The sequence below is a fragment of the Nuphar pumila genome, chromosome 3 (assembly GCF_984573655.1).
Source record: "Nuphar pumila chromosome 3, dmNupPumi1.hap1.1, whole genome shotgun sequence".
Classification (NCBI taxonomy): Eukaryota; Viridiplantae; Streptophyta; class Magnoliopsida; order Nymphaeales; family Nymphaeaceae; genus Nuphar; species Nuphar pumila.
Genome location: NC_143251.1, coordinates 60,895,020 through 60,910,959, shown reverse-complemented (window position 1 = coordinate 60,910,959; position 15,940 = coordinate 60,895,020). Strand labels below are relative to the sequence as shown.

The 15,940-nt window shown below is 35.7% G+C and overlaps 1 protein-coding gene across 2 annotated transcripts in view; it reads right to left on the bottom strand.

Annotated features, from left to right (window-relative positions):
* LOC149842984 (signal peptide peptidase-like 2) overlaps positions 1-15,940 on the bottom strand; it is a 142,189-nt gene that overhangs the window by 87,986 nt on the left and 38,263 nt on the right. For both annotated transcript variants that reach the window (XM_089999531.1, XM_089999532.1), the window contains 2 exons: positions 12,754-12,865; positions 12,453-12,572 (listed from right to left, as the gene is read on the bottom strand). In XM_089999531.1, coding sequence (XP_089855657.1) covers positions 12,453-12,572; positions 12,754-12,865 — 232 coding nt within the window. The remainder of the gene's footprint in view (positions 1-12,452; positions 12,573-12,753; positions 12,866-15,940) is intronic.

Here is a 15,940-nt window from a genome sequence, read left to right as displayed (position 1 = left end):
TAAAAAACAGAAAATTAAGGGAAAAATTACAATGCATATTCCAATTGGAATATGCGTAAAATGACAAATTACAAGAATACCCTTGAGGGTATTTTAAGAAGATACAATATGTATATTTATATATATATATAAATAGAGATATGTATACATATATATATGTATACGTATCTTTATATATATAAATATATATATATGTACATTTAAGGATTATATTTCAACATATATGTGTACGAGTACACATATTTTAACACCCCCCCTCAATCTTTGCGGGGAAACGAAAAGATTGAACAATAAGGGCAAGACTCCAAGAGGCTTCGGCAAGAATGCAATTGAAACTTGAAAAAGCCTTCCTCCAATTGTCTTCTAACGGTGAACACATTTCCCGAACCATCCAGAGTACTCCTCTTTGTCCTATCTCCAAAATCCTGTGGAATAACAACAAAGAACAAGTAAAAAATATCTTTGCATTTTACTCAAATGGAACATTCCCAACAAGGTCCAAAATTTATGCATAATAGGATAACTACTTTAGTACGAAAAGAAAATTTAGAAAACCAAAGTTTCAAAAACCAAATATCATATTAAAGAGTGAGCGGAAACGAATTGCAAGAATGCATAATGCATTCATAAGGTCCAACATTGGACAAACACAACCCCATAATGGGGAAAAACAAAATGGTTCACTAAGGGACACCACAATAAGCCTACGAAGAGGCATAAGCTACATATGCTTTATTGAATGAGGGCCTAAAAGGCCATAATGAGCATATGCATATACTATCATAAAATGAATTAACACTTAAAGAAATCATTAATGAACATGCTCCAAACATACTTTAGTCAAAAAGAACAAAAGAGTTTAAAATGTGTTTAAAAGAACACGGATACAAATGTCCAAAGGCATGACGAATATGATCTTCAATAAGAGGGGCTTTGTAAAGATATATTTAAAACGCATAATAGAGATTTTCACATCTTTAGGGAGAAGATCTATGTCAAACAAATGTCATAAATAAGAAGCATGATTTGACTAAGTATATTAAAACATTCACCCAAGATTCAAAAAATGAATATCATTTGAGACAAAAGACTCATTTTGCATATCAAATACAAAAGTCGCTGAAAAAACTGTAAGCACTTAATATATAGATTAAATGCTAAAATATCAATTTGATTTAAAAACATATCATAGATATGATTCACTTGTATCTAAAAAAAACACAAGAAATTTTCAAAAGTAGTTTATCTACTACAAGCAACTACCTCATTAGTCCTCCAAAACCCGTAAATCAAGTGTATAAGCTACTATATCAAGAATATAAATATAATGCCATTAAAGGCCAAATGACACACACTAAGGTGTATAAAAATACCTCTTGTCTACATATAATAATACTTGAAATGAGTGCATCAACGACAAGAACAAGAGAATACATGCCAACATGGACCAAAAGCATCTATTGTCTACGTAAAAAGACACTAAAAAACAAGTATGTTCAGCTACTAGAACAAGAGTATCAAGCCAACCATGGGCTAAAACACAATACATGTCTTGTCTACATAAAATGGCACTTGAATTGAGTGAAAGAAGCCAACCATGGGCATACATCTCAGCGACTAGAACAAGGACACAAATGCCAACATGGACTAAAGATCACACACCATGGTGTGAATCAACGTGCCTTATCTACATATGATAACACTCAAGACAAGTGTGTTTAGCTACTAGACCAAGAGAAACAAAGCCAACAAAGAGCTACCAACACACAAAGGTGTAATAAAATTCTTGTCTACATATGATGACACTTAGATAAGAGTTATAAAAGGAGAAGACTTTTGAGGTAATAAAACTTTGTAATGACAAACATATATATAAAACCTTAAATCAATAGAACAATATTCTTCAAAAAAATACCCATAACAACAATATTTTGGAATAAATGTGTGAATATACACACACCAAGAACACTTGTGCACAAAAGCACAAAACACAAATGTGCAAATGCATTCATAAGATTCATAAACAATAAAAGGTTGGGCAATAATCCCAAAAACCTTGATTTTAATATACCTTAAAACATTTTAAGGTTTCAAACATCATATATCCATCACATTTATATATAAATAAGAGCATCTATAAGATCAATGGCCAACATCAAACGAGTGTCATACTCATATACCAAATCATTCTAGAGTCCCAAGGTGCCCATAACTCACCTCAAATATCTCTAATATAACAATAGGGCCATAAAAGAATTGATGCATCATATAACTTGTGATGGATAAGATAAGTACCATAAAAAAAACTTTTTCAAAGAACATAATGACATAAAGAAATCATCTTGGGATAATCAAGAGAAGAAAATCAAGCTTTTAACAAAGAAATCACAAGAACTGTAATGGTTCGCAAGGAGAGCTTTAACACAATACCCAAGAAAAGATATTCAAAAATACTTGAAATTTTATAGAATTGGGATTAAATCCCATACAACAAGTTTTAATATTCTTTGATTGAGATATGCGGAAACGTACAAAGTGCTATAAGCACTTACAATGTTTTATAATGATTCAACAAAAGAATCAATATCTAAATTCATTACACTTTCACCAAAAGAAATGTGCACAAAAGCTCCACAATGTAAAAATGTCTACGAAGAGACAATACGTATATGAGTACAAATACTTTTAGAAAAGATGTGCACGAAGGCACTCTCACACCACTTGAACAAAGAATACGCAAAAAGCGTAATAATATCAAACATGCAATAATGCATGTATTTCATAAAAGATGCAAATGCTTGAGACTCTCAAGCTTCAATTATGCAATTTTATGCTTGATAAATGCAATTTAAAAGAAGACCACATTATGGCCAATGTAGGCATCCTTAGAGATACAATCAAGAGGTTTTGAAATCTTATGTGAAAAATACAAACCAACAAGTTTGTAAAGTTGCATCAATAAATTTAATGAAATCTTTTATACCAAAAAGATGTAATAGATACACTATGCATTCTATATAGTGTGAGAAATTCTTTTAAAAAATCTTTTACAACGGTTCGAACAACCTATTTATCACAAACAATTTTTCAAAAAACCTTTAAATAAACCAAAATCATTGAAACATCTTTAGGAGTTCTTATAAATAGTTATCATTAACGAGAACTACTTAGGATTCATAACAAGGATTTAGATGTGAGAGATTCTTATACAAGAATTATATCAAGATTTTCAAAAAAATGCACTAAAAATCCATAAACAAGAGAGGAACTCAAAACAAATTAGACTTTATATGAGATTAAAGAGTTTTTAAACAAAGATCATTAATCTAGCAAGAAATCGTATTTAAAAAGTTAACTTATAGGTTAATCACGAAATTCTTATGAAAAATCATAAATCTCACATAATTGAAAAACAATTTTGCAAAACATAAATTACTATTATATGTGATGAGAAATCGATAACTATATAACCAAGAATTATATATTTGAACAATAAACAAATTTACCAAATTTAAAAGTAGATATTTTAAAATATACGAACACGCGAAATGTGAAAGGAAATGATTCAACTATCAAAAACACTAAATGTGCAAGAAAAATAGTTTCATAATGCATAATATGTTAAGAAAAGATATACATATCGAAAACTTCTAAAAAAGGAGAGGAACAACGAATACTTCACAATTTCTTGAGCACCACGCTTTCTGTTGCGCCAAGAGACAACCCCATCGTAACCGGGCTCTGATACCATGTTAGAAAGTGGCTTTGAATACATTAGGTTCAATAATGAACCCATACACATGCACATGAAGTGCGAATAAACCCATTAAGGGGAACAACACAAGCACATAATGTGCTAACACATAAACCCACACAAGGGGCAAAAATATGACATAAAGTCATAAGTTGAATATTATTGAAGAAGAGAAAGAAGAGGGTAAAAAACCCCTTACAATGGAGCAAGAGCTCCTACAAATCTTAAAGAATACAAAGGGGCAAGCCCCTATTTATAAGCATAAAAGGGACCACCTTGGGGGCTCCCAAGGGAGACGTTGGAGAGCCCCCAACGGTCACATTTGTGACCGTTGGGGGCTCCCAACGTCTCTATTGGGAGGCCCCCAATGTGGTACAAAATACGAAAATTAAGAAAATAAAAAACAGAAAATTAAGGGAAAAATTACAATGCATATTCCAATTGGAATATGCGTAAAATGACAAATTACAAGAATACCCTTGAGGGTATTTTAAGAAGATAAAATATATATATTTATATATATATATATATAAATAGAGATACGTATACATATATATGTATACGTATCTTTATATATATATATATATAAATATATATATGTACATTTAAGGATTATATTTCAACATATATGTGTACGAGTACACATATTTTAACAATCAGGCTGGCCCAGCCAAGCATGAACCAGAAATGGTCTGGCCAATCAAGCCTTTGGGACTTGGAGACCCAGCCTGAGAGGGCCCAGCATGAAGAGTTGTTGGCTGGATTCCTGCCTGGATCTTTTTCAGTCTGGTCACAAATATTAAGTTACTAACACATGGCTCACCCAGGAACCTTAGGCTACGAAATCAAGAAGGGTCTTGGCCAAAGCCTGATCCAATAAGCTTGAAGTAGGCACTGGAAAGACAGGATTCTTTTTTTTTTACTTATTTCTTGGACTTGATACAAGTGTGGCTCGTTTCACTTTTGAATAGCACAAACCCTGTCGCATAAACTGTCTGGCAGGGTTTAAGCCAAAACTGACACAAACCCAGCTCATCCTAGGCAGGGAACCTGATATCAATGAGCTATCCAATCTGGTGTTCCCACCTCCAGTTGTGAAATGAGGACGGACGGGCATGAACATGATACACAGATTGCAAGAGTTCAGATCCTCTTACAAATAGTAGATGGGGTTAAAATAAGATCCAGTATGTGGCACCAGGCTTGGCCTAGGTCATTTTTTTAAATAAAAGTAAAATAAAATGCAAACAAGATAGCAAATAATGGTTTCAAATGAAATCTGAGTCATTAACGCACATTTGCAGATTACAGTCATCAGACTCTCCTACTCTGTAAACCACATTTCCGCTCCCTATGTATTTCCCCGTTGATCCTATGCAAAATTCACAGCCTGGAAAAAGCCCACACTCCCAGTGACTGCAGTGTATAGCCTTGAAAGAGTAGAACACTATTGCTAATGTTGCTTATTCATGTTGCACGCTAATTCATGAATCAGGTTGCATCAATATTGAAATATGAAGCTAGTCATTTCATACCACATGTTCGAGCGAACTAAAATCCAAGCAGAACCAAATCTCCATTGCATTCTACTAGATCCAAACCAAGGATTAGGGGACAACATAAAAATATACTCTTAGACATCATCCTTAACAAATTCACTGTAAAGGCCAAATTACCAAACTAAGTGGATCAATTACTTGGAGTCTTAAAGTGAGGAGATGTGCCTTAAGATTCGGCCAGAAATCAAGGTGTGATCAGTTCAGAGAAAGAGCATTATGACCCATGTACTAGCTAACCACAAATTCAAAATGCCATTTGATCTGTACAAACAAGTTGGTATCACATGATCTTGTAATTAAGAAAGTCAAAAAACTGGTGCAACTTAGACAACATTAATGCAAAATGATGCACAAAGATGACAAGTAATCAAAATTTTCAATCAAAAACAAGAAACATATTCAATATCACAATTCTAAATAGTGTAATAAAAAGATATGAAATATATATATATATATATATACCTGGAGATCCAAATTCTAAAACTCCCAAGAAAAAGGTATACCGAATATGGTCAGTAGAACTGATATCTTGTGATTCCATTTGTTCAATCCTGAGTTTTAAGATTTGACTTGGGCTTTTCAAAGAGGAATACTTAACAATTGTTTCAAGTTATAGACAACAGCCATCATCAGGTTTCCACCGACAATCCATCTAAACAGGGGAGGCAGTTACGTATCACAGACAAAGAAAAGAAATAGATATCAGGTTTACAAATAGATATCAGGTTTACAAAACTATGTAACACAAGTACTTCAAAATTTCTAGTTACCAATATGAGTCCTGATACTTCAGGAGGGGCCAGAGCTGGGTGCCTCCCCACACCCACACCCACAACCCCCCCCTGAAAGATTTCCACCACAGCCCTATTCTGCAGAAAAATAAGAGAAGAGAGAGAGAGAGAGACTTGCAGGAAAAGGGAGGAGGCTGCACACGTTAACCTATCAACCCTAATAAGATTACTTTATAACATGATTTACAATATGTGAATATTACAAAGTGCCACTGATTAGTGAAAAGAATATAGCACATGCTGAAAACAACATAAGTGAGCAGTTTGGATCCATCAAACGTTTGGATCTGGACCCAAACGTTCCCATACTCAATGCACGACCCTTTATCACCCTCCCTCAAGTTGTACATGGTCCTGGACCATGAACAACTTGCTCTTGAGAAACCAAAACTGATGTTTCGTTAATCCTTTAGTGAGAAGATCTACAACTTGTTCTTCTGTACAAACATACAATGGTTGGATTTCCTTAGTCTCCACCTTTTGTCTAATAAAATGTCGGTCTATCTCAATATGTTTGGTGCGACTGTGATGAATAGGATTAAAAGCAATGTTAATGGCACTTTGATTATCCACCATTAACATTGAATCCTTGACCTTTTCTCCAAGAACCTCAAGCAGATGTCTAATCCAAGTCACTTCGGCAGTACCGGCTGCCATAGATCGATACTCAGCTTCCGTGCTAGATCGTGCTACAGCTTTCTATTTACGACTACTCCATGGCACAAGATTTTGCCCAATGAATATGGGGTAACCAAATGTAGACCTCCTCTCATCAGGGTCTCCCGCTCAATATGCATCTGTATAAGTAATAATCTTATGCTCGGTCCTACCTCCCTCATTCTTACGATAGACAAGATCATCTCCCACTGTTCCCTTCAGATAACATAATATCCTTTTAACTGCATCCATATGAGTCTCTCTTGGATCATGCATGAACTGAGAGACCTGATTAACAGCATAAACAATATCAGGCCTAGTAAATGTAAGATACTGTAAAGCCCCCAACAATACTTCGGTATCTAGTGGGATCAGTACATAACTCTCCATCATCTGCACTTAATCGCTAATTTAAAACACTAGGAGTCCCAACAGGTTTACAATCTGTCATACCCGTTTTGTTCAACAAATCAAGAGTGTATTTCTGTTGCAGCAGAATAAGAGAGTCCGTCTGCCTGTCAACCTCTACCCCAAGAAAGTATTGAAGGTATCCAAGATCCTTCATTTTAAAGAATTTCATTAGAAGAGTCTTCACTTCCTCTATATGTTTCTCTGAACTCCCAGTGATGACGATATCATCAACATATATGAGCAATAAAGTGATTATTTTTCACTTTTGAAAATAAAGAGGGAGTAATCTAGGGCACACCTGCGAAATCAACATTCTTGAATTTTGAGAGAAAAACTGTCAAACCACGATCTTTAGGCCTGTTTGAGACCATAGAGAGATTTCCGCAATTTACAAACCCATAGCCGAGGATCTCTTTCTGCATATCCACGAGGTTGTTCCATGTATACTTCTTCCTTTAGATCACCATGAAGGAATGCGTTTTTAACATCCATTTGACTTAATTTTCACCCATGTTCTACAACCAAAGATATTACTACTCGAATAGTGCCTATTTTAACCACAGGACTGAAGGTTTCATCGTAGTCCTCACCAAACTGTTGTGTAAATCCTCGGGCGACAAGTCTCGCCTTATAACGCTCAATGCTCTCATTGGGTTTATATTTTATTTTATAAACCCACTTGGAGCCTACTACATTCTTTCCTTGAGGCCTAGGAACAATTTCCCAAGTTTGACATTCACGCAGGGCATCCATTTCTTCATTCATTGCCTCTATCCATTTTTGGGATTGAGATGCTTGCTCAAAGAAAACGGACTCATCTTGCTTTGCAGTTTGAGTCATGAAAAGTTGAAAATCCAAAGAGAAGTTTTTGTAGTTTACCCATCTATCTATAGGATGTCGTGTCCTCCCAGATCTCCTATTCTGTTGTTGTTCCTGACTCCTATTATCAACACTTTTAGAACTCCTACTCCCTTCTCGCCGAGTGTATATAAATCCTGAAAATCGACGAGGCATTGCGTCATCCTTTCCCTCTGCATTAGATTGCAAATCTTTTATATCATCAAAAGGACATGATAATGAATTGTTGATCAGATTTCCATGAGTATTCTCTACGAATAATTCAACACTCATCCATGGATCATACACTTCAACTAACTATGAAGGTTCTGTAGACGTACCAAAATGTTTCTCATCAAACACAACATTTCTAAAGATTTTGATTCGCCGGGCTGCAGGATCATAACACCTAAACCCCTTATACTCATCTGCATATCCAACAAATTTGCACTGAACAGCTTTGTCATGAAATTTATTCCTGAAGCATCAATATGGACATAACATATACTTCCAAACACCCGTAGTTCATTGTAATCAGGATTACGCCCAAACAAAGTGTAATATGGAGATTTGAACTCCAAGAGTAACATGGGTAAACGATTTATTATATGAATTGTTGTATGAAAAGCTTTTGTCCATAATGATATGGGCACATTACTATCATGCATCATGCTCATGACTGTTTCAACAATATGTCAATGTTTATGTTCGACAACTCCATTCTGCTGAGGAGTGCAAGGACAGGAAACTTGTCGAGTTATTCCATTAACTCATAGAAAAGCAATGAAGTCATCTGAAGAATATTCCCTTCACCATCACATTGGAAGCGCTTAACTTTAGACGAGAATTGTGTTTGAATCATTGCATTTGGAACACTTGTGATTTATGCCTCATGAAGTAAATCCAAGTATATCAAGAGTAGGAATCAATAAACAAGACATAATAGCGAGAACCATATAAAGAATCAATGGGAGTTGGTCCTCATACATCAGAATATATAAGCTCAAAAGGTTCAGAAGCCCTTTTATTCAGAACATTGAAAGGAAGCACATGCCTTTTACAAAGTTCACAACTTGGACACTTCTTGACATTCAAATCAGTAGACAAACTGGACAATGGAATAAGACTCTGTGACACAAGCTTTTCAATAAAAACACGACTACAATGACCCAACCGACCATGCCATAAAATTATCAACATCTAACTGAAGACAAGAACTATGAACTGATGACCAAGAAGATGAAGGATGACTTGGCTCCAAGGCTAACTCCAATGAAGACGATGAATGACTGGCAGGAGGCTCCTTGAAGACATACATGTTTTCTTGGCGCTCTCCCTTAGCGAACGTCCTCTTCATTTGAAGATCCTTGACATACACAAAGGAGGGAGTGAATTCGACAGAAGAATTTGTATCGTCAACAAGTTTAGAAACTGAAATAATATTCTTTTTAATATTTGGAGCAAGGACAACATTAGACAAAGACAAAGAAGAAGATGGCATAGGAATGTGTGCACTACCAATGTGAGTGATGGGGTGAGTTTATATATCACCAGTGATTATATTCCCTCTACCGAAATAAGGTGATAGTGTAACGACCCAAACTCATACCTTTTGAAAATGCAGAATATGTTTTTTTAAACAGTGCGGAAAACTTCCCAGAGACCCGGGGTCCTCACAGTTCCAATTCTGACTGGATAGCCAAAGACCACAAACGAACTTACAACCATCATCCATAAGAACCAAAACAATCTTTTTATTTATGAATAAGAGTAAATTTCAGATACAATGTTTTATTCGACTGAAAATAAATCAACAACTGAAAAAGCAAGAAGAACTTAAACAAAAGAAAGAGTCACTATGTCCCCTGCTGAAACTGTCAAGATCCAAGTATGACTCTCATCCATTCCCAGTAGTCAGTCCAACCTCACTGCTCACCATTTCCTGTGAAAAACCAACAAAGTAGGGTGTCAGAACCGAAATTCTGAGTAAAACTACTTCTAAAGAGACCAGGTGAGACAAAGAACATGGATAAGATCTCGTATAATAATTTGAGTGAGTGCAGATATAACAGTTTGCGGTATCTAAGAAATCATACATGCGACAGGTTTCATATACTTACCAGTAGAGAACAGTAAAGCAGTCGCATATAGCAAACATTAAGTAACCAAATCTTTCAACATGCTTTTAGGAAGTAAATTACATACACCCACCATCATATCATGATTTAGAGAACAATTTAATTATGCATGATCTAGTGCAGACAGGAAAATGCATGATTTTTTTTCGATGCATGAATCATTTTATTATCTTACCTTTAAGTTCTTTTTTTCATTTCCATATGCATGCCCTATTAAATGCATACAACTTTAGGTTCCTCTTTTTAATTACTATTGTCTGCGGATACACCAAATGGGTACAAGCCCCGAGGTTAAGTTAGGTTCCCAAGGTAGCTTAGCACATAATTTGTAGTTTATTTCTGGGTTCCAAATTTAGCCCTCGACCGAATCACTTTCGGAACATTAGACCTCCACATCTAATGTCGATGACACAAGAGACACCCCACGTCTACATGTGTCACTTCCTTGGTACCAAAAACAACATTTGTGTCATACACACCACCCCCAGGTAAAGTGGCGGATTCTCCCTAAACCGTAGCCAGGAGAAGAAACCTCAATATCGGGTTCAGGGGACAAAATTGCAGCACAAAGAGTTTTGTATCCTCACAGTCTCCCAAGACCGGATCTCTAATATCTCCATTCTCCATATGAAAGACCTCAGAACATATATTACATTGTTCTTATTTCTTATATTAAAGTCAATTCTTTAAGTTTGCAACACCATATGCAAAAGTAAAATGAACACCCGCATCCTCCATTGCGGGGACCCTTACGGGACTCCAGCCCGTGAGGACAACTAGAACAGTGTAGTAGTGTGTCATACCAACTTATGTGGTTTAAGTGATGCCGTCAAAAACATATGTGAAAAGAAAACAAACCCACGACTCTTCAGACCGATAATAGTCCACTTAGGCCATCGGTGCATCACATAATAACACCAAAGTAGTGTTTTATTCATAACACTAAGCTAAAGTGTCAAATGCATGTGTACTCATGCAAATATAAACCCAATCATAAGCATGTCATTTCTCAATCATATGCATCCTTGTTATGTGTGTTACCTACATCACATACGTGTATTCACCAATGCATACCTCTTTTGAGTGTGTGAGTGTACACATACATTACACATTCTCATCAAGCATATATGCTCACAAAAATATCAACAACCGATCCATGATCACATTAATGATTACATAATCAGGACGATGCAGTACCAAGATAACATTTTGCATCTCCACCTATCAAAAGTGTAAGTTTCTGCATTTCCCAGAGAAGTGGGTCGAGCTTATCAATCTCGGACCCAACAGCCTACCAACTAACTAGTCAATTCAATCCAGCCGACTGGGCCGGTCAACCAGTCCAGCCGACTGGGTCAGCTGGATTTGACCCTCCAACAGATCAACCGATTATGCTGAAACCGCATGAATTTTCACAAAAAAAATAATTGTTTGCACAATTATCGTAATGCACACAAGGATCGACTAACATGATCAGATCATTATCCAAAGCTCAGGGTTTCAAGAAACATTTACATGGTGCTTATACACAAACCCCATGATAAATCTGTCTATCAAACCCCATTTAGGCATGTAATTGCGCTCATAATGGTTGATTCTTTGTTAATCTTGATCATCATCGGTGCGAGAAGGGGGCGTCGGCGCGAGAAGAGCGAAGAAGAGGAGGAGAGAAGCGCGATGCTGAGAGCCCACCCTCCCCTCCTGCGATGCTCTTAAAGAGTTCGGGGGCGATAATCGGGGAAATCCTCAAGGGTTTACCTTATCCGGTCGAGGGGGGGAGCGGCAAGCCCCTGCGGCCCTCCTTCGTTAAAAAAACTCGGCCGCCCTTGCGTCGGGCGATATAACCCTAACGGGTTTTCAGATCCGGGTCGGATCCGAATCCGACTCGGGTCTGAAATGAATAAAAGAAATTTCTGTAGGTTTTTACAGATACATACATATTACATATAAATATAGATAACAAATAAATAAACATATGTATGTATGTACATGTGCACCTGCTCGCTTTTGAAACAGACCAGTTGTACCCGTGTCATACTATGTACCCATGTGGTAGAACAGATCCAAAGAAGAATTCAGTAGCATTTGGAATGCAAAACACCTCTAGAGAAATCAATGACTTTCATGAGAAAAATTAATCATGGCAATCATCTTACACACCAGGAGTATGAAAGTTCAGGTATATATGTTGACAATGAAAATGCCCTCTACTGTACAAGAAAACTTCAATATCATGAGGAATTAAGAGTTGAATGTACAATCTTACACACTTGTATGTAAATAAAAATATGAAAAACAAACTGACCCTTCTGCCCAGCAACCAAAGAGCGTTGGAGCACATCCCCTGCTGATTTAGGAATCATTACAACAGGGATGGTAATGTTAAGGGAAGTAACATTTTTAGTGCACACCATTTTATATAGATCTGCAAAACAGCAGAAACAATAATCATAAAGCAAAATCTTAAATGACAAAGACCAGTATAAGGAAGAATAAAGGTACAATGAGAAAAACCAACATCAATACAGCTAAAGAAAAAAAAGCAATGGTTGAGACTTGAGAGCCAAGTTCAGTAAAAGTCAACCGTGAAAAGATCAGAAGTATACCTTCTTTGTCATTCATCACAAGCAATCCTGCAGCACCTTCAGCCTGTGCAACTTTGGCCTTAGTTGTGAAGGTACAGTCCCCGCGTCTGGCTAAGGCAATTGAACCAGATAACTACATAGGATACAATATCATCAAGTAAAAGGTTATGTCAAGTGGAAAAATAAGTCCAAAGATGTAATGACTAATGTTCAAAGAGTGCAATTTAAGAAAAACAAAGGTTATTGCAAGCACAAACTAAATCTAAATCAGTAGCATCAATTTTAGCAAAACTCTTACCAAAATAAGACCAGAGAACCCCACATTTAGAGACAAGAAAATTATTATAAATCAACAATGCTAGCTAATTCTACTGTTGAGAGGATCAAAGCATGTTACCCTATGCCGGAAGCTTTGCAGGGAAAAAGGCCTCCATTGGGAAACAAATGTGACGTGCACAAGCTTACAAAAGCTTTTAGTAGAAGTAGATGTAATGAAGTATGCGGAATTACAAAAACCAAGTGCAAAAGCACATATAAGTCCAAGAATGGACAATTACAAAGAAAAAAGACAAGCACACAAGTGCATAAACAAAAGGGAAAATATCACAAGTTAAAAAGAAATATTATTGAGAATGATGGGAAAAGGAATAAACAACATAGGGGGGGGGGGGGGGGGATCACTTCCCTATTTATATACAAGTAGAGAAGGGAGGCCATTGGGAGCTCCCCTTCGTAGAGTCATTGGGGGAGCTCCCACCAGTCATATTTATGACCGTTGGGGCCCCAACGACTCTATGGAGTGGGGCCCAATGCTAAAAAAGGCTAAATAAAAAAAAAAGATAAAGAAGAAAATAGTTGTTTCTAATAAACAACTATTATTACATGTAAAAAGACAAAAATACTTCTATTGGGCAAACTGTTATAATACAGATTTATATATATGAATATGTATATATATATATATATATATTAACACTCCTCAAACTTTAAGGGGAAATGACCGAAAGTTTGCTAAGGAAAAAGAAAAAGAAAGGCACAGGAAGAACTTTGGTGATGAAATCAGTCAGCTGATACTCCAATGTGACATACGGCAACGTAATAGTTCATTTGAAATATTCATCACGAACATAGTGACAATCCATCTCAATATGTTTGGTGCGATCATGGAAAGTGTGATTGCTTGCAATATAAATTGCACTCTTATTGTTATAGCACACCTTCGATGGTGTTGAGATGATGATTCCCATATCACTGAGAAAACTTTCACGCCACACAAGCTCTATTGTCGTTGTAACCATTGCACGCTATTCGGCTTCAATTGAGGATAATGATATTTTTGTTATTTCTTATACCTCTAAGAAATCAACGAAACTTTTAAAAAAATACAAAAACTAGTAGTTGAGATTCTATGATTTGAGTTACCACCCCAATCAGCATCAGTATAAGCAGTTAAATTTAAAAATGATGAAGATAAAAAAAGTCATTTTGAAATGGTGTTTTTAATGTATCGCACATGCTGCCATGTACATTGTGGTAGGGGCATGTTGGAACTGACTTGCTGCATGAACAACATGAGCGATATCAGGTCGGGTGATGGAGAGGTAAGTGAGATCCAGTTAATTGACGATATGGAATAGGATCTTCAAGCAATACACCATCTTCTAGTCTTAATTTAGCATTTATGACTTCTAGGGTCTCCACCGTCTTTTTATATGAAACTCCTAACCTAGCACATATGCCAATAGTTAATTTCATTTGAGAGAGAATATATCATCTAGGGGAGTAAGCAACCTCAATTCCTAAGAAGTATCTCAAAAAACCCAAGTCAGGCATATCAAAAGTTTTCTTTAAAATTGATTTAATTTCAATGACACCTTCTTTGTCATTTTCTGTGATGATCATATTATCAACATATAGAAGAAGAATCATAATTGTAGTACATGTTTTCTTGTCAAAGAGAGTAGTCTCAGTATAACAAGAGATAAATCCTAAATTAATCAAAACATTACTAAATTTATCATACAAAACTTTAGGAGCTTTTTAAGACCATACAAGGCCTTTTAAGTTTTAAAATTTTTTCATTTAAATTGACCCCTGGAGGAAGTTCCATGTAAACTTCCTCACCAAGTTCTGCATTTAAAAAGGCATTTTTAACATCTAATTGAAAAATAAACTATTTCTTAATAGAGGCAATGGCAATGAGAGCTCGAGCACTAGTCATTCTTGCTACAGGAGCAAAGGTTTCCTCATAATCTATTTCATATTCTTGATCATACCTTTGAGTAACTAACCTTGCTTTATATCTCTTTAATGATCCGTCACTTTTGGTTTTGACTTTAAACACTCATCTACATCCTATAGGTTTCTTGCCTAATGGAGGATCAATTATTTCTCATGTGTTGGCCTTTTTAAGAGCATTAAGTTCAAATTTCATTGCTTCATTTCTAATGAGGATATTGTTTGGCGTCATTATAATGAGATGGTTCATAATAAGAATGAAGAGTTATTAAATATGCTCTAAAGTTTAGGGAAAATGAGTCATATGATACAAATCTACTTGGAGCACTAAAGGTTCGATTTGATCTCCTGAGTTGGAATTCTTCTAAAGGGGAATTCTTCTAAAGGTATGTTTTGAGAAAACTTGTCAAAGGGCACATGGGTGATTACCTTCATCCCGTCTAGTATACACATGTGTATCATTTGATACATTTTCATTCAAATTTTCATGTTGTCATCAACAATCGGATGCTCAATACTAGAGTCATTGTCAAAAGAATCAAACACCTCAATAGAGTTAGACTCATCATGTCTTGGTAATAGATCAAATAGAAATGTGTAATCAATTTCTTCTTTAGGTTCTTTGCTATCAAACCTGTTTTCATTTTAAAAAAAGGTGACATCTTTTGAAACATAGAGTTTGTTATTTATTGAATCAAAACATCGATATCCTTTTTTATTTTCTCCATAGCCCAAGAAAACACATTCAATGGCTTTTGGGGATAGTTTATCATTTTTATGAGTAAGAACATAACACTTACAACCAAAGATTCTTAGTCTTTTAAAATCAATGGTCATTCTAAAAAGTTTTTCAAATGAAGAAACATTTTGTAATGAAGACGAAGGAGTTCTATTTATTAAGTATGTTGAGGTTAGAATGGCTTTGGCCCAAAAAAAAATTCGAATGTCCCTTGAAATTAAAAGAGTCCTA